This window comes from Elgaria multicarinata, chromosome 5 (genome assembly GCF_023053635.1).
Source record: "Elgaria multicarinata webbii isolate HBS135686 ecotype San Diego chromosome 5, rElgMul1.1.pri, whole genome shotgun sequence".
Classification (NCBI taxonomy): Eukaryota; Metazoa; Chordata; class Lepidosauria; order Squamata; family Anguidae; genus Elgaria; species Elgaria multicarinata.
Window position 1 is genome coordinate 6,557,248 of NC_086175.1, and position 25,518 is coordinate 6,582,765.

At 40.0% G+C, this 25,518-nt stretch overlaps 2 protein-coding genes across 7 annotated transcripts in view; both read left to right on the forward strand.

Annotated features, from left to right (window-relative positions):
• TPT1 (tumor protein, translationally-controlled 1) overlaps positions 1–5,149 on the forward strand; it is a 225,755-nt gene extending 220,606 nt beyond the window's left edge. Inside the window, exon 6 of the mRNA XM_063125962.1 lies at positions 5,126–5,149. Within this exon, the coding sequence (XP_062982032.1) occupies positions 5,126–5,136 (11 nt within the window). The 3' untranslated portion in view covers positions 5,137–5,149. The remainder of the gene's footprint in view (positions 1–5,125) is intronic.
• The window catches only part of TSC22D1 (TSC22 domain family member 1), a 74,932-nt gene that overhangs the window by 9,134 nt on the left and 40,280 nt on the right, over positions 1–25,518 (forward strand). Inside the window, exons 2-4 of one of the 6 annotated variants that reach the window (XR_010025447.1) lie at positions 8,858–8,980; positions 12,176–12,284; positions 13,384–14,112. The exons of 1 other annotated variant lie outside the window; for it this stretch is intronic. Coding sequence is in view for 2 of the 5 variants with exons in the window: in XM_063125936.1 (XP_062982006.1) it covers positions 8,858–8,980 (123 nt within the window). In the remaining 3 variants the exon portion in view is untranslated. Of the gene's footprint in view, positions 1–8,813; positions 8,981–12,175; positions 12,285–13,383; positions 14,113–25,518 lie in introns of those variants that run through there. 4 more of the 6 variants (XR_010025446.1, XR_010025448.1, XM_063125936.1 and 1 more) reach the window with 4 other exon arrangements.

Genomic DNA, 25,518 nt, shown 5'->3' on the forward strand with positions numbered 1-25,518 from the left:
TTGTAGCTTTCCTGGAGGTGACTGGTTGACCACTGTGAACAGAATGCTGGTCTGATTCAGCATGGCTCTTCTGATGTTACGTTCTTATGTCTTACTGGACAAAATTATATTTTCCTAAACATTCTGGGTGTTGTTTTTCCTCATTACTGTCTGTCAACAAAATGGAAAAAAAATGGAAGTCTCTTCTTAGCTTGGTTGGAAGATTGGGAGAACTGAAGAATACGTCACTTATCAGAGTGAAAAAGAGCTCTATGAGTTTCATTGTATATACATAAACTGAGAGCCAAACCAGTATATTTTAGCTTCCCCTACCAACAGCTCACTGTAGCTCCCCAAATCCACCCCTGTCAAAGGTTTGGCTGTCAAGGGAGTGACAAACCAGTTTTTGTGTTTACCTATGTTGAAGTAGTAGTAAAGATGGACCGTAACTGTCGTCTTTACTAATTGATTGTAAGCTGCTCCAGGAGCCTTTTTGGCTGAGGTACTGAATAAAAATACTATAATTTATTTATTTATTTATTTATTTATTATTTATTACATTTTTATACCGCCCAATAGCCAAAGCTCTCTGGGCGGTTCACAAAAATTAAAACCATGAGGAACATAATAAAACAACCAACAATCTAAAAACCCAAATACAAAATACAATATAAAAAGCACAACCAGGATAAAAAATTGATATAGGGTTAAAATACAGAATTAAAACTGCAAAATTTGAATTTAAGTTAAATTAGGTGTTAAAATACTGAGAAAATAAAAAGGTCTTCAGCTGGCGACGAAAAGAATACAGTGTAGTTGCCAGGCGGACCTCTATTTATGTTATAAATAAAATAAATAACCTTCATCCAATAAGCTACATGGGAGGGTTCTGTTGCACCCTTATCTTCCTTGTGGGTTTTCTGTGGGCAGCTGGTTGGCCACTGTGTGAACAGAATGCTGGACTAGATGGACCCTTGGTCTGATCCAGCCTCAGGGCTCTTCCTAGGTTCTTACATATGATGGAAAGTAGCTATGTATTGATGTAAATGCTTGGGTTGAGGGGAAGCTAGTACATATATTCCAACTTTGGTTCTTCAGGAAAAACTAAAAATTGGCTACAGAACAAAAGAGTATTTAAAAGCAGAGCCCATAGTGAAGGATGATGGGAATTGGAGGCCAAGACATCTGGTGGGCCACAATAAAAGGAGAAGATGCAGATTGCTGATATTGTGTAGTGGATAAGAGGATGAGCTACAAATTGAAGTCTTGGTTCAAGTCTTGCCTTGCCGTGACCTCGCTAGGTGGCCTGAGGGAAGCCACTATCTCCCAGCTGTCCATCTGCAAAAAATTCTTACAATAGTAAGCTTTGATCTGCTGGAGTACAAGCATCTGTGGATATTTTAAAAAATGTTTTACTTGTTTGCGTTGTCTCTGCAGTAACCTTTTCTTAGCAGACTTGGAGGAAAGTTTTCTCTCCTGCATTTTAAGGGACTGTTTTCTGCATTATACCCAAAGTGATGAAACCAGCAAAAGTTATGGACTTCTTTTTTGAGCCTTCCACTTCCTTATCAGCCTGTAGCACAGACATAGTAGTACATGGGGTGTATTTCAGACTGTTCAGTCTTCTTACTACATTGTTCCCAGTATTGCTGTTGGCAGTTTGGTGATCATCACACAGGAATTTAACTTTCCGCTAATCCTGTCTCTTGATTCACTATTTTGAAAGTGCAGGCAGAAGACGCTTGTATTTGTTTCTTAATCTGTCTTTCAGATTGCTTTTGTCCCTTAAAATTGAACCACAATAGGTATTTGTAAAAAAGATAATATGGTTGTGTACAGTTGAAAAATTGATTGTAAAGTTAATGTGGACTAGCAAACTGCAGTTATTTCACAACATTAATAGTCTGCTAATTGGGGCATATAACAATGTGTGCATTATGTTATTTATTTATTTATAATATTCCCCATTGAAAAATTTCGGAGCGGTGTATAAGATAAAATGAAAATAAAAACAGAATAAATTGTTAGCAAACTGGGCTTTTTTATTCTTAGAAAGTCATTGATAATTAATTTATGGATCAAGCTAACTGTTCCTGTTCACCAGGAGAGGGTTTCTGCAATATATGTCATCTGTAGGCATCTTTTCCTTTAAAAGAAAAACAAACAAAAATCTTAAGCCAGTAAATATGCTGCTCATGAGATTTCTAGCGTGATTTCAAATTACTGCAATTTGTAATCTGTCAGTAGATGAATTCTGAATAGGAGATCCCTCCATACTATAGAGATATGGGACTTTGGTAAGCTTCAAGCTTAATTATGCTGTAGAGCTAGGTCACAGAAGAAGTGAGACCTCTTTTTGGTTAGAACGTAATTATTCAAGGATGCTGATATGGCATATCAAACTCCTTGTTAAATGTTCTGAAGTTTTAGCTGAGTTTGCTGTTCCTGGATAAACTGAAAGATTAGTATTTTTCAGCAAGTACCTGCCCTACATGCCATGAAGAGTAGAATGTCCCAGACCTAGCAGACTTCAGGTGGAATTATAGGAGAAGGAAGCATCTCTGCTCAGTTGGGTTCCTGGGAACTTCATTTGGGTGTCTTGAAAGTTTTGCAAAGGCCTTCACAGGCTGGCACTTAAAAACCTCAGATTGGCCCCAGATAATTCAAAATAGTATTGTAGTCTTGTTGGTCTACGTTGGTGAATTGAAAGTAACCTATGTGTATCTTAAGATATCATAGTTGGAATACAAGACTCACTTGGAGTAAATGACAAAGTGGTACACTCCGAAGTAAACATTTATTTTACTGGGATTATTTTACTGATGTTGTTGGCAGCTGCTTATGGAGTATCGTTTGAATACTTACTGAAGAGGTTATCAATATTTTTACTCTTTCTATTTATGCTTATTTGGGTGAATGCTACAACTGGAGAGTGCAAAACAGGTCTTTTTAAATGGGAGGCTGACTGAGTAGAGGTCTAGGCAATGTTTCTTTTAAAAGTTAATTCATTCTTGCAGTCACCCACAAATTATTCGAATTCCATTTTAATTCCAGCTAATCAAAGGTCAGATTAATATGCAATATTTCCTCCACATTCTTATGTAAATATTTTTAGACTGTTATTGGCAGTAGAGTGGCTCATAGCTACAATGAAACTCTTTGTTACTGACACCTGTCTGTGCCCATTGTTATCTTTACAAATGTGAACATTGTTAGAAAACACCTTTTTGGCAGCTTATTTCATGTAGCCCGCCTATTCTGGATATAGTTGGTAGTGCAGGGGGGCGGAAAGAAAGCGCTACAAGAATAGTCTGTTCCAGATTAGATCCAAGGGTCCATCAAAGTCCAACATTCTATGTTCAACTGTGGCCTTGGGAGGAGAGCAGGGCAGAAGTCACCGTTTCTTGCTGCTTGATTCCAGTATTGGCACTCAGTAATAGACTTCTTATGAAAAGGAAGTTGCATTTAACTTTCTAAAATGCTTTTTTTAAAGAGCCTTCTAAGTTAGCCATGATTATCATCTCTTGTAACAACTAATTCCACGTGGGAAGTATTTTATATGAAGTATGTATTTTATGAGATTCGTACGCCATGTCAATCCTGAACCTGCTGTCAGTCAATTTCTTTGAACGACTCTGAAAATTTGTGTTACAAGAGAGATTTTTGTGAACCGCCCAGAGATTTTTGTGAACCGCCCAGAGAGCTTCGGCTATTGGGCGGTATAAAAATGTAATAAATAAATAAATAAATAAATGCTCCCTACTTTCTCCACGCTGTAATTTTGTACATCTCTAAAATGACTCTTTACTCAGCCCTCCCCTTTCTTCAGACCTGTCCAAGTTTTATAAGCCTCTGTGATCCATTGCTCAGTTATTTTCCCTTAACTGAAATCTAATCGTTTTCTCATTGGGAAGAGATCCCAACCTCTTGATGGGTTTAATTGCTTTTTTCTTGTACCTTCTCCTACTCTGTCCTTTCAGAGATGGGTTGACTAACGTGTACACAGATATTCCAGATGTATTTGTCCCATAGACCTTTATAGTCTTTGCGGTACTAGTGTTTTCCCTATACTCATTTGAATTTATTTCAAAATGTGGAATGCTGGTTTTGCCTTTTATTTTGCTGCTGCACACTGAAATGATGTTTTCAGTGACTTTCCTATTCTGCTGAGTGAAACGAAGTGTCCTGGGGGTGGGACATTGATAACAGACTTCAGTGCATAATGTGTCTTGATGTTTGAATAGGTGGTAAGGTAGCTTTTGAAACACAGCTACTTTTATTATTGATATTGATAGCATCCCAGCATGAATGATTGGGGCGGGGTGAAGAGTCCAATTGACTGTACGGGCATGTGTGGATCTAACTCTTCAAAGAGCTGTAGTTAATTTTTCATAACCTTAGAAAAGTACTTCTGTGGACTCTCTCCAACGTTACCTAAAAGGAGTTATCATATGATCTCATGCTTCAAATATTGCCATAACAGTGTGGGAAGGACCTAGATCATGATGTCTCACGCTACCACCTTAATGGGGAGTATTATTTCTTGCAGGTACTACATTTTTCAGATGACTGGATGATCTCAGAAACTCTTCTAAGAAATCAATTTCTATCTGTCAAATGTGAAGCCTTGAAAGTACTTGACATACGGCATGTATGCTAGCCACTTGGCTGGTTCCTCCCCCCCCCCCCCACAAAAGATCAAGTATTATATAATTTTATTTTAAAAGCATTAACTATTGGAACATTTTATTGTTGGTGAACTATTATAATCAACAAGTTTGATAGTTATGGTAATTATAGAAATGAATTAGCCCTTGCTGTGAAGCAACAAAATTAAATTTAAAGTAACTGTAATCTATTATTTTTAATGGTTTTGGTAGGGGAGCAAGCCCTCACTCTCTTTTTTTAATAGGGAAAATGTCATTTTTCTAGTGCATTTGGTGGCTGTAGTGCTCAAGCTACATTTTCCCTAGTTTCATAGGCCCAAAATCACCCCTGTGTCCCCTCCCAGTTGGCTGAAACTTTGGCTATTCAATTTATGGCTCAGCCTTGGTTTCTCTAAGACGAATGATCCACTGAATAGTTATTCTCTTTGGCTTTTATCCTGGAACTCCAGGGTTAGCCAAAGTTCCCCCCCCCCCCAAAAAAAAATGTTAACAAGAGAAAAACTAAAAGAAAAATAAAGTAACAGCATTTCTTAAGGAACATAAACCAGCTTTTAAAAACATTTGAATTTAAGTAGGCAATAGGCCAATTCTTTAAGCATCATTGACATCGACTTTGACATGGTTGGTTTACTTCCTGGTTCCTGCAGCAAGCAAGATGGAAGCCTTCAGAAGTTACTCCTTCATGCCTTCAAAGAACTGCTGCAGGACTAGGGGGCAATTGGCACTCATTTCTGCCCTTGCTAACAAAGAACAACATAAAATAAAAATGGCCAACTACATACCGTAGTAGCTTTCTTGGCTTCATGGAATATTTAACTGGCTGGCATTATAACCCTAATGAACAACAAATAAATTAGGTTTTTCCAATCTCCTTGTAATCCATCCTTAAGTATTTGGGCCGTTGGTTTTTAAACTCTTCTCACATTGTGAGAACTAGGAAATTGATTATTTTTAAAGCACATTTCCTTTAATTTCCAGTACTGTGGTTGGGTGGGTGAGAGAGAAAGAGAGATTTTGAGTTATGTCTTCTATCTCTGTGGGTCTGGAAGGAAATGTTATCGACACTTAGATTGGTGAACCTGAAGAACTTCAGAAATGCTGGTACCAATGATCAACTTTGTGGTTAACTTTTGAAGTACTCTAGCAGTTCAGTAAGGCTAAAAATGCTGCTAAAACGAGTTACTAATGCAAAAGCTTGACATGTCACCTTGTTTCTTAACAGCCTTCCCCAGCCTGCCTCGCTCTGGATATTTTGCCCTACAACTCCTGTAATCCTTGCCTGGGGCTGATTGGAGTTGTAGGCCGAAACATCTGAAGGGACCTAGCTTGGGGAAGCCTTCTGCAGCGCAGGGGAGGGTAAGCTGTGGTACTCCAGATATTTTGGCCTCCGGCCAGGACTTAATTATCCATTCGACAAAATAAGCATAGTAGCTAGGGTTAATGAAATTACCAAAGGACTACAAAAATGTTTTGGGACCACAAAGGATTCAATTCAATTAAAGCAATATTTTGTTTGATTTAGCAGTTTATTCATGCAGGAATAATATTAAACATTAACTTTGCAGCTTTTTTCGTTACCAAAGTTGCAGATTACATATTCAGTTTTCATTATTTTGCAAAAGCGCGTTCTCAGTTACAAGTAGTGCAAGTGAAGATTGTCGTTTCTGTCCCATAGTTTACCTAATACAGTTCTTTATATGTTTCAACTTTGGAAAAGAGCTGTGTCTCCCCCCCCCCTCCCATCACAACTAATTCCCAGAATGTTTCTGATTAGGTCCACCATGTAAAAGCAATTGGGGGCAGCAGCACAGGTCAGGAAAAGGCCAGAAAAGTCCCTATACATTTCACTGACAAGATATGAATGCAGAAGATTATCTGGGGACTCTGGGCTTTCCTGTGGATATTTTGGAGGCTAGAATCTCCCTAGGGCTGTGCCTCACTAACTCAAAGTAGCACACACCGCTCCTGTGTAAAGATCTATGATTATGGGTGCTTTACGATGTAAATATTTATTTTTAGATCTATCTTGGGGGTCTATGTTTAAGAGAGTTCCTAGGTTCTGCCAAGACTTTCATCTGGCCCTACCTTCAATTCCCATCATTCCTCAGCATCAGCCAAGCTGGCTAGAGCTGATAGTAGTTGCAGGTCAAAATATCTGGAATTGCCCACCCCTTGATTTGATTTTTTTGAATTGATTGATTTTGTTCTAACCCTGGCTCAATTCAGATATTCTGAACCATGGTTTGTGCCAACCATAGTCTAGAACTCAAACCTTGGTGTGAGAACCCAAACCAGCTTGTCTGCTTCCATTTCTTTCTTTCTTGATACCCTGTTTCATAAGTTGACTCAAATCTTGATGTTGCAGTAGAATCTGTAAGCTGAGCAATTGTTGTAATAACGGTTTCTCAGTTCCGTTACCATGCAAAATGATGGTTTCTGAATGTAAACCATTGTTTATTAATTGAGATCTTGCTAAACCTTAGTTAAGCTTCCTTTACAGTGGTTTGCTGTGATGTCTGAATTGAACTCTATGTTGGTTGCATTATGTCATATGTGGCCTTCTACCATGAATCCCTTTTATTATTTCAGCTTGTGTTTTATTCCTGGGTGAAATGACAAGAAGACAGTTCTGGTGGTTTTTAAAGAGCTTATATTATAAGCCTTATAACATAGAACTTCTAATGTTTTGGCTTCACACCAAGGTACATAAAAGCATTAAAGTGGTAATTATGAAATTACATGGTAACTCCAGCATGCATCCGGTTGACACATCATCCATGACTACATTCAAAGTGCATTAAGTTTAATGGATGTGCATTGTTTGTTTGTCTGCTTCCACTGTCAGGAAGTGGAATTTGCTATCAGGCACCCTCTAGTTCAAGGAGTGCTTGAGGCCTTAGAAGCGGAGGAGGGGCAGGTGACCAGGCCTGATGAGAGAGAACCCTTGTTTTGTACTGCATAATCCATGATGATTATCTTAGACAACCACACTATCACATTACAGTTATCAAATGAATTTGGATTAATGAACTATCTCATATTTAATACTCTAAAATAGCAAATTAATGGGATATCATATAGTATACTTAGATACCACTGTCTGTTGGAGTTCTCAAAACTAAGGTAATTTCCCCACATTATGTTCTTATGGAATATACACACACACAAAAAATGTGAATTAGGAACATAGGAGGCTGTCTTATACTGAGTTGGACCATGGGTCTATCTAACTTCGTATTATTGGTACTGACTGGCAGTGGCTCTCCAGGGTTTTAGGCAGGAATTTTTCCAGGTCTACCTGGAGATGCCCGGGATTGAACCTCAGACTTTCTGCATGCAAAATGTGTGCTCTACCACTGAGCTGCATTGTACCTCTACATTGTACCTGCTGAGTCTTTTTTCAGGCTTTGTTATAATTTGATTGGTATCAGGTCTACTTCTTAATGCCAGTCTGATCCATGTAGAGCAGACTGCTTAAATATATGGAGGTAGGTGGGAATTTCCTGCCTTTTCAGTGTCTTAAGAGAGATTGCTTCCATGTCTGGACTTGGACTGAATTTGAACCTCCTGTTCAAATCAAGAGGCCAATCTGCAAGATATGGCTGCCTCTCCAGACCTATGCCTTGGTGTTTTGTTTTGATTTTTTGCTTCAGACAAGTTTTCCCAACTCATTTGCTGTTCTAATGACTTGAGATTCCCTTGAAGGATGAGGCCCATCTTGATAACTTTGCATAGCTGTATTTGTTACAATATTGGGTATAGAAACAAATTATCAATGTCCCTCAGTATTTACAAAAGAAAAAGAAGTCTAAATATGTCATTCTTTGTACACAAAGATTTGTATGCTCAGAGGCTGTGTTTTAAAAACAACAACAACAACCAAGGGTAGGTAACGCACCTCTCTATGAAATAGGCGTTTATTTCTCCTGTTTAGCTGCAGTGCTTTGCTGTATGGAGGCTGATGGTGTCTGAGCAACTTTACATTAATCTTGAATTCAACCATAGGATGTGCTTCTTAGCTTGTGTAGATCTTAATGCATACTGTGAATATAACACTCATGAGTTTTAAGGTACTTGTATTTATCTTTTGTTTCTTGGATGCATAAGAGCAGAAAACATACACTTTTAAAAATGGCTTTATGTTTCTACTGCATTTTTCTTTTGTAGTTGTTTCTTCTAATTTGCTAAACTCTCTTAACTTCTGACTGGAGAAATGAGTGGAGAAATGACTTCTTCAGAGGCAACAGACAACACTTTCCCCTGCCTTTAGAGACTGCCATGAAGGATGCATTCCATAACTTGAATGCAAAGCGGAACACAACCCTTCATCCCAGGTGTGTGGGTGTGTATCAAACTGTGTTTAAGTTTGAGAACAAACACTGGCTTGATGTTGGTAATGGAAGGCAAACTAAAAGTGTTGATTCTTTCGTCTGAAACTTAATGGCAGGCAAGTAGCTAGAAAACCCTAGTCGGACCACATTAATATTGGTATATCAGTTCCACAGTATTGTAAAGAGTTTTGAAAATAGTTAAATTGATAGAACCATATACTTGGAACAGGGGAGATTCATGGGGTATTACACATTTGGCCCCTTACAGGGTCAGCAATAGCTACCTTGATAGCATCTGAGGTTGAAAGTGCAGAATTAGTATTGGTGATGTCTTCTTCCTTTGCCATACATGTGATTCTGGTAGTGATAAAGAGAGTATTTCTCCATGAACAAGAGCGCACTGGGACGTGTGCAAAGAATCCTATGCTATTTGGTTTAACTATGGGAAAAATGTCCATCATTCATCCTTATGGGAACTTACTAATTATTTATTTATTTTATTACATTTATATACTGTCCCATAGCAGAAGCTCTCTGGGCGGTTTACAGACGTTAAAAACAGTGAACTAGATCACAAGTCAGCAACCACCGATACTCCATTCTTTAGTTGTGGCAGTCTATTGATGGCACCAAACCAAGTGATGAAAGTGTTCACCAAAGCAAATGTTCTGGCTAGAATGATCAGAATATTCAACACTTTCATGTTACTCTCGTAATTACTCAGTGTTTGCTCTGAGTTGTCCCCCTTTATTTCCCCACAATTGTGCCTAGAAAAAAATACTTCCATGTATCCTATAAAAAGACAAGTTTGTTATTATTTTATAATGTAAGAATAACCTGGAGTTCTTGCTCTTTTCGTAGCCAAGAAATTTAAGTTATAACTGTGATCACGAATGAATTGACTTTTCCAAAGCACAGAACCAAATGAGGAATACCTTTTGTGTTTGGAAGCTCTCTTAGTAGCCTGGCACTCATCCCTGTAAACAGTTTGTTGATTAAGGGCAATTGTATGTCTTGAAATTTTGTATAATTTTAAATTCAAAGCTTCATCAGCAAACGAGACAATGCAAATCCATAGGAAAGCCTGGATTGGAAGAATTCCTCATTAATATATTTTTATATATATATATTTTCTCCTGGAGCTTTTTGTTTGTTTGTTTGTTTGTTTTGGTGTAGATCTTTTGAAATTTTCCCAGTGAGGATTTTGTGTTTTGGTACACATGAATGTATGTGCTGAAGGGAAGTATTGGTTTCTGTCATAACTACACAGCTCTGCCTGTTTTTAAGAAAGAGGTCAGGAAATTGCAGCAGTAAAAGTAAAAGCTGTGCCAGGAATTTTAGTTCCAGAGGGACTGTGTGACCACTAGAATAGTCATGAAGTGTATTTAATAACAAGTAAAATTGTGTGCTGTGTGCCAGCTCAATCTGAACTGTTTTGATTAGGCTTTGGGGATCAGGGAGGATGGATAGGAAAGGCCACAATTGTCTTCCCAAATGGGAATATGATCTCTGCTAAGTTTCTACTCACATGAGGCAATGTGTATATTAGCAGCTATTTATTTCTAATGTGCCTGTACTAGCTGTACAAAATTGAAGTGGATGGGAGTTTCCTGCAGTCTTTCTGGGTAAGCAGCGCATAAACCATCCCACATGTGGGCCCCTGAAGCTGCTCAGCCGGCCTTGTGCAGTTAGTTCTCTTCTATTGCAAAGATAATTGTGAACACAAGTGGTGTGTTTGCCTTTTATTATTGAACCTTTCAGACAATGAGCACCACATCCGTTCTCCTTTTGTCCTGTGATTTCTGTCCCCCCCCTCCCCACTCTGGAGACCCAAAAATCTCACTTCATGATTTTGAACCTTATGTCTGAGTGAAGGTGGCAGAATAGGGAATTTAGTTTTGGTTAACCTTGCTGGTGGGAAATTTAACTTGGTGAGAGACCACACATATCCAACTTGTTTTATACATCCCAGCGTATTCCTCGCATTTTACTTTTTATTTTTGCCTTAAAGATGCATTCCTGTTTTGAAGGGCTCACAATAAACATTAGCATCTCTATAGTGGAGGGTCATCTTAAAGACTGACCACATAAATGAGCAAGAAAACTGACTTGAGGATCGTGAAACTGAACTGGACTTATCTGGCTCTATTTAGGGGGAGCAGCGTAGTGATCTAATGTGTTCCCCAGAGAACCCCAATGGTGTGCTGTTTAGAATCTCCCCTCTTATTCTCACACCATTTCTTTAGTCTCCTAGCCCTTTTAGGTGGAATGACCTGCCTGTGTGGTTGCCAAGGCCCTGCTTCTTGGATGTAGTAGGGAAGTGTTTCAGCATTGGTACCCATCTTCTTTTGGCCTCAGTCTGGCTTGGTGCCTTAACCTCTACATGTCATGGGGTATGATGGCAAGGACAGGTATGTGACTAATATGAACTGTGGCTCTAGGGTCAGTCTCCCCCTGGAGCAGGTGTGGCCCTGAGAACAAGCAAAGAGAAAAACCGCAAAGAGTGTTGTGGCACCATAAAGTCTTAAAGAGAATTATTATGGCAAAGATTTACTTGGCCAGAGATTGGGCCTCTTGCCCCAAAAAGCTGCTACAACAAATCTTAGTTTTTAAGGTGTCACAAGACTCTTTTGTGTGTGTGTGTGTTTTGCAACAGACTAACATGGTCACTCTTCAGGAATTTTATCATGGACAAGACTGTGTATTATGTGTTGGTGAAATACTTCTCTCTGGCTTATATGTTCACAACAATACATTTTTTTTGCTTCTAAAACAAAGGATCCAGAGAGATCAATAAATCTCCATAGTTGATTGAGCTCTACAGCCAAAATCAAACAGGCACATTAAGCTAGTAGTTGATTTGCCACATTGGTATCTTGGCCTTCTGGCAAGGACCTGAGAGTGGCATACATGGATTTATCTCATGTTTCTCAGTAGTCCTGGGTTAGACTGTGCAATGTGTTTTTCCCAAGGTCACCCAGTGGGATTTCAAGTGGGATTTAAACCCAGATTACTCCCATCCAACACCGTATCCACTACACCAAACTGGCTCTCAAGTTGATGGGATTGCTCATGTGTTTAGTTGACCTGGACTAGACATCTAGTCTTCCCTCTCTCTCTCTGATTTTTCCCATCCTTTTGTTTTTTTTTAACTTTAATTTTTTAAGTGATCTAAAATGAATGCTAATATTTCAACAGATACAGAATGACTGAGTCTAACATTGCACAGTAGTATGTCCACGAAGAGGCTCTGCCAAAGTTAATTATGTCTAGTGCAAAAGCTGGGAGGTCTGACTGAGCCAAGCAGGTAGGTAAAGATGCTTCATATGTGGAAGGAAAGTAACACAAGTCAACACATACTTGATTTCTAATACTGCAAAACTGTACAGGAATCATTCTGGGGGTGATTTCTTAAGGTCAGGTATAACTGAATAGGCCTTTAGGTAATATTTTGCTTCGCTGAAGCTATATTTGTACTTAATATCCCACTCCCTTCCAATGTTCTATAGGAGTGCTTTATGACTTTGCTGGTTTGACTTGCCTTTAGGAAAAAGGGAATTAGAATTAAGGGAGCTATTATGACGTGTCTAAAACATGTGTAAATATGTTCTAGGATCAATGGTTCATTTCCCCACAGACATGTCAAATCAGCAGATATAGAATGCAGCTGTGAACTTATGCCTGCATGTTTAAAAGGAAAAGGCAAAACCCAGTCTACAGTCTTAATAACTTTTAATCAAAGAAGTAGAAACATCCCAGATTGAGACTTTAGAAATCAGGTCTTCCATGCATAAGAAGATTCGCAGCAGTGTTCATGTAATGCGATAAGTTAGCTAGATAGTTGGATAAAATTTTATTAATGCAGAATTATGATCATACTCTGAAAGATGACAATATGAATAGTTTTCAAACTCTTATTACCTGCAAAGGAGAGCCACTGTTCTCAAGAACAACAGTTTATCTACAAATTTTATCTCTATTGTGACGTTGCAGCTTTCTAGTTCAATACTACTAGAACATCCATGAAAACAATCCAAATTTTAATTGTTTCAAGTAGCGTATCTAGCCATAGCATAACCAGCTAGCTCCATTTGTAATGCTGCTAAAGATATTAAGATAAAATTCTGATGTCTCAATTAAGCCTGTAACATTTACTGTTCCGAAATTAAGTTGCTGCTGGAGATCTGGACATGTTTGAAACACATTATTTTATGAAATGTCACAGTGCCACTTTTTATATAGCCACTGTTCAGAGCAAAAATATAGATGTTAATTAAGACATCATTCTCCCTTGAGTAGATGTGTACCATCTGGCTAGAATTAATGAGATCTTCTTGAACATTTTTAAAACATTTGTGATTGTGTATAAAGAAAGCAACATTTCACCATCACTTACTGTATTTGAGTTCTCCATAGAACATAAACATCAGAAGAAGTCATGAAGAACCAGGGATAAAAGGAGTCAGTAGTGAATCTGCTAAATCCAATTTGAAGAATACAGATAGAATAACTGGATAGTACCACTACGCACTACTAACAGGATTTCACTTAGAGTTCTGCCGATCTTGGAAGTAGGGGAAACAGCAACAACAGAAATAAAAAGAGTGGGATTCCGCAGGACTTGGACCATTGTATGGAAGAACAGCAAGGATGATGAGCGTAATTGAAGCATCAAAGAAGCCTGCCTCTTCTGAGAGCCATTTTTTCAGACTCCCAAGTGAATGGCATCGTGGTTTTTCAATTTCCCTTCAGAAAATTTTAGTATTGGGGTGGGGGGAACCCATTAGTGCAACTTTGCCCAAACTGGTGTCCTCTAATGGGACTACAACTCCCATTATCTGAGAGGACATTGTGTGATGATTTGAGCAGAAATGTTCATTCTTTTAAGTGTTTTGCGGATGGGAGGAGGTTTTTAACAAGTTCAAATCACATATTGAAAATGCGTTAATGCATTCGCTTTCTTGCAAGGTGGCTGTAGGTTATCACTAGCATAGTAATTGTATTACTGATAACACATCTTTGAAAGATGCTTTTTGACTGGCTTGTAGACCTGTATGACTTCATTGGTATTTAGCAAATTATACATGGGAGGCTATTTCATTTTCATCTAAGGGGATTTAATAATTAAAAAACCCTTAAAATGTACTTGACTAAAACAAAACTTTGTGGTTATTTCATATAAAATACAACTGGGGTCTGACAATAGCTTAGAACAGAAGAAGTAAACTACTGAGGTGTTGAAAACTGATCTTATTGTATGTACATGCAGCATAAACTATTCCTGATGGAGCCTGTAATAAGGTTTAAATAGAAGGAACAGCATTTATTTCTAAGGCATTCTATGCAAGAAATGAGACAATAGTCTAGTGGTAGTTTACATGCAAAATGCCCAAGTTTAGACCCCATCAACTCCCAAGTAAAGCATCTTGCACAGCCAAGTTCAGAAAAGAGTTCATGACCCAAGACCTTGACAAGCTACCTCCAGTCAAAGCCGATAATATTTCATTTAGATCAGCCTTTCCCGCAACCTGGTACCCTCCAGTTATTTTGGCCTATAACTACCAGCATCCCTAACCATTGACACATGCTGGCTGGGGCTGATGGGAGTCCAAAACATCTGGAGGGCCCAGGTTGGGGAGAGCTAGCTTAGATGGGCTAATGGCCTGAAGCACCTTTTTATGCATATGTAGTAGTCATGGGCTTGGTTCACACATAATGTTAATATCCATTGTTTGGGTTCTTAAAGTCTGGATTGTCGTGATATGTGAACCAAGCCATGCTAACCAACAATCCAGAAAAAGATTGTTAGTTATTGGGTTGTGAACTCTGGTTTGTTTAAACCATGAGTTGTTACCTATGAACCCAGAACTGTGGTTTGTTTCTCTGGGCTACAGAGTCCTCAGGTAAGAGTACCACCACGCAAGAGAAGATTGAGGGGAGACATGATAGCACTCTGAAAATACTTAAAAGGTTGTCACACAGAGGAGGGCCAGGATCTCTTCTTGATCCTCCCAGAGTGCAGGACACGGAATAATGGGCTCAAGTTAAAGGAAGCCAGATTCCAGCTGGACATCAGGAAAAACTTCCTGACTGTTAGAGCAGTACAACAATGGAATCCGTTACCTAGGGAGGTTGTGGGCTCTCCCACACTAGAGGCCTTCAAGAGGCAGCTGGACAACCACCTGTCAGGGATGCTTTAGGGTGGATTCCTGCACTGAGCAGGGGGTTGGACTCGATGGCCTTGTAGGCCCCTTCCAACTCTGCTATTCTATGATTCTATGTTTCTAAGACTGGTTAAAACAACAACAGTCACTTTGCATGCCAATACTACAGCAACACTAAAGTATTTGGCTCACAGGAGGGGGTGGGCAAAGGAGGAGAGAAACAAACAATTGAGAAAATAAACCATATTTTGTTCAAATGTCTGCCAGACAAATCCTGAATAGGGCAACAAACCATTGGTTAAATAAACCATGGGCTAGTGTTATGTGCGAACCAAGTCACTGGGCAATGTTTGCCTTTTTTAAAAAATGAAAGTACAAGCCTTTGCACAACTAAGCATTAAATGTGTGTAGCTCAAATTATGCGATCTGGGCTTAGCGTGGGCTGGTTTAGAGGGCGGGCCTCTCCCTTTTAATATCTTGAATTGAAGGAGTCAAATTATAAGGAAAAATAATTTGATTTATTTTCATTCCTGTTAAATTAGCTAATAACATTGTTTCACACAAAGCATTCATGGCATTTGAAGAAGAGATGCTGGGAGGACACCTCCATTCATCAGCCTCTCTACAAAAACACTTCTGAACATCCCTTGAGCACTTCATCAGTCAATCGTTTAGCCATTTGCGAATGTTCAACTACCAATCAGGCTTGCATGTCTGGTAGGGTGTGGAGTGAGGCTTGTTGCAAGTTCTTGACATGTCATAAAATTGTATACCAAGATGAATCGGTATATAAGAAAATATCACCTTAGGCAACCTGATCTTTGGTCTGACTGTTTTGGAAATTCACCTGGGTTAATAAACTTGATATTCTATGTTAAATTCCATTTTGATAAGGGCTGAGGGTTTTCATCCAAGTCCCTATTGGGGTAAGTTTGAAGGTTCTAATGTTAGCTGGGTTGTTGTTGTTTTCCAAATCACGGGGTGGTGGACAGGAGGACATCCTTAACTTTCTAGGATTTTTAAAAGATTTATTTCCCATCTTTTGTTAACTTTAGCCCAAGGTGGGTTACAGCCAACGCAATAAAATACAGCAAACCTCTTCCATAAAAGCATCATGTTAAAGACGTTGACATTTTTTTTAATGAAATGCAGGAAACAGTTCCAAAATAGCTTGATTCCAGCAGTCTAATATTCAGATGCCTGACAGAACAAAAATGTCTTGGTGCTGCTTTCCTAAATGAAAGAGGATCTGGAAGATCACCCTCAGAAAGAAATCCACAAATAAGGAGTCACCTTGTCTAGTCTTTCTACTGGTACTTGCCAATTTGATGAGATACGGTAGCACATTTCTGTCATCTACTATAGCAGATGCACAGAAGTTGTAGCAGTTAGGAAAAAAGTCTTGTAGGATCTGCAAGGTTTTTACACTTATTGATGCTGGTTTTGATTTTGTTAGGGCATATTTGTGGACACCTCTCATATCACCTTAGACAGCCTGATCTTTGGTCTAACTGTTTTGGAAATTCAGCTGTTGTCTTGAGAAAGCTTAAATGGTTGACTGAAACAACAGTTTTACGTCCTGAAATCACAAAGCTGTATTGTCAGCATGTATTCTTTTAATTTAGAGCTGCTTTCATCTCTTTTTTTCATTCAAAATTTCAGCCTTGTGTATGTTCTAATTTTCCCTGCTGGCCTTTACTCACTCCAAATACTTGCATGCTATTTTTGTCCTATTTTGAATTCTGTTTAACCAGCCTCACTTTCCTTAGTTACTCCTACCATAAATCAGTTTTCTAGTTGAGGAAGACTTTTGTAGTGATTCTGTTCCAGGCGTAGTGTTGGCAGTGGTCTTTGGAAAGGAAGTTGCCCTGTTGAAGGTAAATAATCACTACATTTATGAATGTCAAGATTTTACATTGTTGGAACCAAAATTATAACTACAACTATGAATTGCAAGTTGGATACTATGTTGGGTACTTATTGATTGTCTGGATAGTGATGCTTAGATGCTGGTATGCATCAGAACCAAGAGATCTCTTCAAAAGGTAGATCCAATCCTCCCTGCTGCCCCCTGTGGAGTCAGCTGGTGTGTGTGTGTGTGTGTGGCATTCATCTCATTGGAAGCAGCTGCAGGTTCTGATAAATGATCCCCAAAATCACTTCTGGGAAGGCTCCTCAATCTGCTTCAGGCAGGTCTTAGATGGCCAATGCAAATCTCAACTTGAAGTAAGACTGGCTGCATTGTGATTGGGGACTGGGGCTAAGTACGTGCCCCAAAGTGGCAATATTCTATGTCTCAGGTAAAGTAGATACTGTAGTACCGAGTAAAGAGTATGGTGGTGGTCTGTGGGTTTCGTTCTCCCAGGAATAATATGGGTCATGGTTCCACAGGTAAGCTTGAAAATGCAACAACAATGTGTAGCCGTGATGGAAGGCAAAGAGTTTTTCTGTTGCCATTGCATCTGCATGGTGCGGTCTTTCACAGCTGGTTCAAATGGTAAATGATCTTTAACAATCTGGTATTTTGTTAAATAATAATAATGCTTGATTACAGTCAATTATTTGTAAGGCAATTTGTAGATGAAATCTTTCATAGCTATTCTGACATGGATGTCACATTGCAAATAAGGAAATTTCTGGAGCTTTAGACAACTGTTCACAATTGCTTGGGTGAGTTTTAGATGGTACAGCCTGAGAGCATATATAGGAGGCTTTCAGCTATTTGGCCAAACGCTTCTGTATTGGGCACTTGCTGCTTTTGATGTAATCAGCCATGGTGTTCTGCCTTTCTAGGTCTTCCTTCTCCTACCTGGCAGGGATATCCCAGAAGGCAGTGCTAGGGGATTTCTGCTCCAACCCATGACAATTGCTTTGTGGAGTGTCACAATGTTCCTTCTTATCCCCATTGCTATTTAACATCTATAGGAAAACACTGTACGAGGTGTTGTTGGTATGCCACCCAGCTCTACTTTTCCTTTTTATCTGATCCAAGTGAAGTGTGTGTTATCCAGAATCAATACCTGAGAACAGCAACGGGCTGGATGAGGGCTAACAGGCTTAATTCAGAATAGAGGCATTTGATCTGGTTACCTTGGAGTAGGAACTTGCCCTGGTCGGTACTGGGTTGCATTCTGTCTTAAAGTGCTTGACTGCTATGTGAGAGTGATCGTAGGCCCACCCTCACATTCAGGTGGGATGGCTGTGGCCAGGAGTGCTTTGTCCTATGAAATGATATTGCTACTATCAGGCAAGATAACCTCCAGCCTAGATTACTGAATGAAGACTGTGCAGAACCTGCATTTGGTCTAGAACGTAGCAGTCAGACTGTTGAGTGGTAACCACTTATCTTCACTTATTTTCCCACTAGCTCAAAGCAGTTTATCCTCAAAGAAACAAATAATATAAACAAAAACCAACACTTAAAACTCACAATAAAACTGCACATAGGATGGAGTGCCCTCAGAAAACTGAGATCCTCACTTAATGGCTTAATGAAATAAAAAGCTTTTACAGCCTTCTCAAGAAGGCCAGGAATGTTGGAGCCTTCCTAACTTTTTCTGGGAGGCTATTAAGGTCAAAGTTTGGGGGCTGTTGCTAAAAACGCCAGATCCCTGGCCTCTGCCATCTGAAGCTGTCTGTGGAGGAATGGACAGCGAGACTGACTGACTGGATTTGGCAAGTGAAGTCATATGGGGAGAAGTGGTCCATAAGGTATGAAGGTCCTTGCTGTGCAAGGCTTTAAAGGTTAAAACCAGTACCTTTAATCTGAATTGATACCCAGTTGCTCGATATCTGTTGGGAAGCATACAGTGGCATTCTGCCTCATTGAAACTTCCAAGCCATCTTCAAGGGCATCCCCAATAGAAAGTATTGCAACTTCAAAGCCTGGAAGTTGTGATAGCAAGGATCAGCGTAGCAAAATCTTACCCATCTAAAAGGAAGGCAAGCTCCTTGGTCAACTGCAGATGGGAAGAGACACTTCTAGGAACAGCTTGAGCTGCTTCTCCAAAAGTGAAGTTGGTTCCAAAAGCACATCTAGATGTTTTTCCTGGTTTGATAAGTCATGTGGGCTTTGCTAATCACCGATAGGGCTGCCCCCTTACCCTGGCAACATCTTGCTGGTATCCCTCCTTCTCCCCCTACCACCATTTTGTCTGGATTTAATTTCAATCTATTTTCCCTCATCCACTTGGCCACAGTCTCCCAATACTGGTTCAGAACCAAGACATCTGCTTCTGGGTGCATCTTCATCTAGTATTTTAGAATATAATGTCTATTGATGTTTGCTTCTTACTGTTTCAGTTCCTTGAGTACCCAAGTGTTGAGCTTTTTATTTTAAACTAGCTGTACCCGGCGTAACATATGCCGTTGTAGCATATCTTAAAGTTTATTAATTAAATATCATTGCGGGGGCGGGGGGGTGCTTGGAGGCCGCTGATAAAGCACCATCTGGCAAACCTGGGGGGCAGGGAGGTCGGGGGGAGGGGGAGCAGGTGTCCCCCTCTCCCTGGGGTTCCTGTCAGCCTTGGGCTGCCCACCCAGCTCGCATGAGGTTAGGTCGGGGCCTCGGCTCGCAGCAGGCGAGCGGTCTCCCTCCCGGCCACCAAGGGCCCCGGCCGTGCCTCGTTCATGCTCCAGACTGTGGTGCTGCCCCCTTCGGGGGGGGGGGGGGAGCGAAGAGGCAGAAAGGGGGGTAGGATTACCTTGGAAAGCCCGGAGGAGTCGGGCAGGAGGCTTAGCCACCTGTATAAGCTGACGTTACACATTGTTACAGTTGCTTAGCAAGCTGTATCAGCTGAAGCCTTTACGGAAACATACCTAAGCATTTTATAGATAGATAGATAGATAGATGTATAGATATAGATATAGATAGATAGATAGATATTTCGACTTCTATTATCAGTTTTCAAAGGCAGAATGTGAAAATTGCAGAGCTGGTGTATTTCAGGGGAATACCAGTTCTTGACTACTTTTATTTGTCATAATGGTAATTAAGCTAGAACTCCAGGGCTTGCATGGGTCCACAAACCTCCTGTACATGTATTTAAGTAAAATGTATGCACACTAGCCCACAGAATAATTCCTAAGTTCCTGAAACATATACCCAGTGCTGCTATTTCCAACAGTGCCCCATTTTGCAATCTGTTGGCTTGCCAAAAATCTGATGCAAGAGATAAAGAATTTGCAACTGCAGCACCCAATATGCATTGGTTGGCTTACATTTTCAGCTTGGGTTTTAGCCGCAATGCTCTTAAGTGCATTGTTGGAGAAGTTAACCGTGCCCTTATTGAAATGTAAAGGAATCACTCAAGTATAGGCAAATACTTATGCAAACTACAAAAACAAATTGGTTAACTTTTATGAAACAATGTTGTTGTTGTTTTTAAAAAGAATTAGTTAGTATAACTTCTAGCCCATGTTTCTAAAATGTGAATGATTTAGTGAAACTTTCTCATCCTGGATCATCGGATCGGGAACTCAGCAGTCGAGGAAAGCTTTTTTTTTTTAATGTTCTCCACCCATTTCCCCCTGAAATTTCCCCCATCCCCAGAAAGGGGGTTAAAAAAGTGATTGGATACTTCTTTTTTATTTGTTGTTAAACTACCCCCTTCCCCAGGTGGAGGGGAGGGGTGGAATTTTGCAGGGGAAATTGGGGGGTGGGGAATATTTAACCCCACCTCCTAGATTGCCACATTCCTAATCTGAATTGGGACTGTACATGTTTACACCAGTGTAAGCAGCACATTTAGATTAGCTTCCATTATGAAGCCATTCAGTTCCCATTATCCCCATCTTTTTCTTACCTTCCCCAGTTTGCGTCCCACCTTGAGTGTTCCAGGAGTCAGGTGGTAGTATTGTTCAACAAAAGAAGCTCAGTTTTTGCAACATTGGAACCAGATGTGGAGACAGAAGACCACACTAAGCAGTCTCTTTATTTGTATGTTACTGCTGTTCCATGGTGCAAGTAGGCAATTTTAAACCCTCGACTTAACGGTCTGATGAGAGGGCCTTTTAGACAGTCATTTGTATTACTGCCATTGTGAAGGGCACAACTAACATTTCCCCCCTACAATCACCATTTAGTCCTTTACAACTGCTTCTACATTCCTCATACTTTAGAAAACAAAACTATTTGCCAAACCTGATTAAAACTCTCTATTCGGCCCTGGTTAGGCCTCATCTAGAGTATTGCGTCCAGTTCTGGGCTTAACAATTCAAGAAGGACGCAGACAAGCTGGAGCGTGTTCAGAGGAGGGCAGCCAGGATGATCAGGGGTCTGGAAACAAAGCCCTATGAAGAGAGACTGAAAGAACTGGGCATGTTTAGCCTGGAGAAGAGAAGATTGAGGGGAGACATGATAGCACTCTTCAAATACTTAAAAGGTTGTCGCACAGAGGAGGGCCAGGATCTCTTCTCGATCCTCCCAGAGTGCAGGACACGGAATAACGGGCTCAAGTTACAGGAAGCCAGATTCCAGCTGGACATCAGGAAAAACTTCCTGACTGTTAGAGCAGTACGACAATGGAACCAGTTACCGAGGGAGGTTGTGGGCTCTCCCACACTAGAGGCCTTCAAGAGGCAGCTGGACAACCATCTGTCAGGGATGCTTTAGGGTGTATTCCTGCACTGAGCAGGGGGTTGGACTCAATGGCCTTGTAGGCCCCTTCCAACTCTGCTATTCTATGATTCTATGAAAACAACAATACTCTGATCGGCTCCTTTCAACTTTAAACAAAGTGTTTTATTCCTCCCGGTGGTGTTAGAAGCACAGGAGTGTAAAAGCACCCCTACCCACCCAACCCCCATTTAGGAGTTAAATCAACCACAGTTTTGTTCTTTAGTTCTCCCTCTGAGCTTTAATTGGGTCACCTTATTAAACTGCGGGTGACTTGCCAGCTTGAATAGGGGGAAACTGAAAGCAAAGCTGACCTTCAGTAGAATAAGTTGGCTCTTGCCTAATTGACAAGTTTAGGCATTTCTGCTTACTTTTGATGGATGCCAACAGCTCTAACAAATCTCATTGGTTAGGTTTCATATGCTCACAATCTCTAGAATTCATCAGACCTCAGAGCTGCTATTGTTTGACGTGTGATGGCCGACACACAGTATGACATACTCAGAATTTGTATTGTGTTCTTTAAATTATTTTTCTTTGAATGATCATGGTATATCCACAGCTTAAAGAGGTCCTGTTCACAATGCTATCTAAAAAGCACATGAGACCAGAGGAGTCCATTGATTTGATTGTTTATCAATCTGTTTATAGGCTGATCTTTAGTGCAAAACTTCCTGGGTAGCATACATTATAAAACAACAAATACTGTAAAAATCTATATAAAACATTAAGCACAGATGCAACTGATAAAACCAGTAAATCCAGCAGAGTCAGTTATAAAACAAGCTGAAGGTCTAAGCAAAGTTTAGGAAAAAGTATTTGCTTGTCACTGAAAAGACATCAGAGTTAGCACTGGGCGAGCATCTCTGGGGAACTCCTTCCATATTTAAGTTGCTATGACCTACAAGGCCCTCTTCTTGGTTACCACCTGTCTAACCTCTGGTGGCAGAGGGACCCAGAGATAGATGTGTGATGCTGAATGAAAGGTTCATGCAGACAAAAGCAGTCATGCAGGGGGAAAAAACAGTCCTTCTAAGTAGCCAGGACAAAGATCGTTTAGAATTTTCTAGGTAAATGACCTACATTTTGCATCATGTATGGAAATGGACCAGAAGCATGTGTAGCTGATTAAGTGCCCATGAGATGAGTTCCCTGTCACTAATCCCAGTTAGCTGTATTTTATTGTCAATGGCATTTTGGAGGAAGCTTCAAAGGCAACCCCATGCACACATTACAGCAGGGTCCCCAATGTGGCACTATGCCACCTGTGAGTCCCCCATGTGGGCTTCTGAAAATACTTTATTTCCCCCTATTTTTAAATATACATATATGGATTTGTATTAAATGTAAATATAACTTTCTTGATACTATATATGGGCTGCAATGTAAGTGGACCAAATACCCAAATAAGTATCCATTTGAAGTGGCATCTATAGACTATTCTAGGAGGTGAAAGTTTATCCTTCCAATGTTGTAATATTAGTGTTTCAGCTGTCAAAAGGGTGCAGAGATTCCATTTACGCTGACCATTTGTTAATTTCCATGAAGCAGGGAAATAATTTAAAGGAGCATGCACATCAGTGAATATTAAGGAGTGTTCTAGCACAATTTTTTCTGTGTGATAACCTCTCTGTAAAAGGAAGCAACTACTGGACATTTCCAAAACATATGCTTAAAAGAAGAATTAGTTGTATTGCATTGCCAGCAATTAGATGTTGCGGTGTCCCCTAGGCGAGAAGCAAAAGTTTTTTGCTGAACGAGACCCATTGCATCCAGTTTTGGGCACCACACTTCAAGAAGGATGCAGACAAGCTGGAGCGTGTTCAGAGGAGGGCAACGAAGATGATCAGGGGTCATCAAAGCCCTATAAAGAGAGACTGAAGGAACTGGGCATGTTTAGTCTGGAGAAGAGAAGATTGAGGGGAGACATGAGAGCACTCTTCAAATGCTTAAAAGATTGTCTCGATCCTCCCAGAGTGCAGGACACGGAATAATGGACTCAAGCTACAGGAAGCCAGATTCCAGCTGGACATCAAGAAAAACTTCCTGACTGTTAGAGCAGTACAATAATGGAACCAGTTACCTAGGGAGGTTGTGGTCTCTCCCACACTAGAGGTATTCAAGAGGCAGCTGGACAACCATCTGTCAGGGATGCTTTAAGGTGGAATCCTGCATTGAGCAGGGGGTTGGACTCGATAGCCTTATAGGCCCCTTCCAATTCTACTATTCTATGATTCTAGGAATTGTGAGAACTTTTTTAAAAAAGTAAATAGATTTTTTTATGGACTAGGGATAGAAAATGAGGTGAAGGATAATCAAGTGGTTCAGAGAAGTCTGTGGTGGTGAAGAGGAGAAGAGGGAGAGAGGGTTTTGTGGTGTGAATAAAGAGAAGTTAACTGGCCATTGTCTAAAGGGCCATACTAAGTTAAAACAAGAATGCTTTTCCATGGTTAACAAAAAGATGCAGCCCTCTTAGTAAAAATGTAGAAGTGGTTCTTAATTAGTTGAGTTGTTACATCGTTTCTGTATGTTTTTAACACATGCTTCAAGTACAGTTTATTGAATATTGTGAATTTTTATGAGTAACTTAGAATTCAGTGGAATAAAGACTGCTGAGGTTAATTACATCAGTTTTGGGGTGGATGGGCAACTTTGACATCTGGTAGACAATTTATTTTTTAGCTATTGATACTTTGTTTGAAAACCAAATGTACACAGTCACATGGGGTGAGTGCGTTTGTGTGGGCACATTACTGCTGCTATTGCTCACAGCATTTCAACATGTGTATGCATGTGAAATTGATAACATGCCAAGGTGCATGTGGTAGAGGCGTGTAGGAACCATTGTATGTGGTGCTGTCCTTTGCGTACAGTTGACTGGTTGACTGCTTTTCCGATATTTTACAGTTCTTCCATGGCAAACATGACTTAGAAATTTTCTATTCAATTTTCTGATGATCCTGCTCCTGTCCGTCTGTATTTTTTAGCTTATTAAATGTGAAAGGCATATAGCGGACCCCCCCTTTCTAGCACAGATTATCCACATGTTGTTTACCTCTGTTGTCATCACTCTTCCCAAAATCTCCCCGGAATGTTGAACAAAACATTAATTTGCCTTATTGCCAAGAGTAGTTTTGATTTGGTAGTTTATGGAGGAGGGAAAAAAAACAAAAAACAAAAGTGCAGCTTCATTAGTGGTTGACCTAGCAAGATGTTTGTCCCATCTATGCAGATGGAACACAAATTTGCTTGCATCACTTTTTTGTATTAATGATGCCCTTGGCACACATGGAATAGTTTGGTGCCATGTTGATTATAGTTCTAACAACTGAAGAGGAAAGGAATTGCACATTGGATGAGAATAAAAGACTGCCCAATAGAAGGGGCGAAAGCTCTGTCCAAAAGATTTGCTAGAAACAGCTACATCTGTCTTTCAATTGGTTTGACACAGTAATTATGTTAAAATACTGTCTGCAATGCCTGCTTGTTGATGTATTGGCGTATTATGCATATTTACAGTGCCTTTTTTGTTATGCTTGTGTGGACCTAAAATGACTAATTTTGTACTGTTAACCAACCTTGGCCTCACTGTAATGAGGACTAGCTACATTCCCAGTCTACTTGATGTAGCTGAGTGTTTGCTTGCTCTTATCCTTACAGATAGTGGTCCCATCGATACAGACATTGGACCTTTGATTAGTTAGAGTAAGAGGTATGGCTCTAAGAGCTGAAGAGAAAGTCAATCCATGTTAAATCAGGTG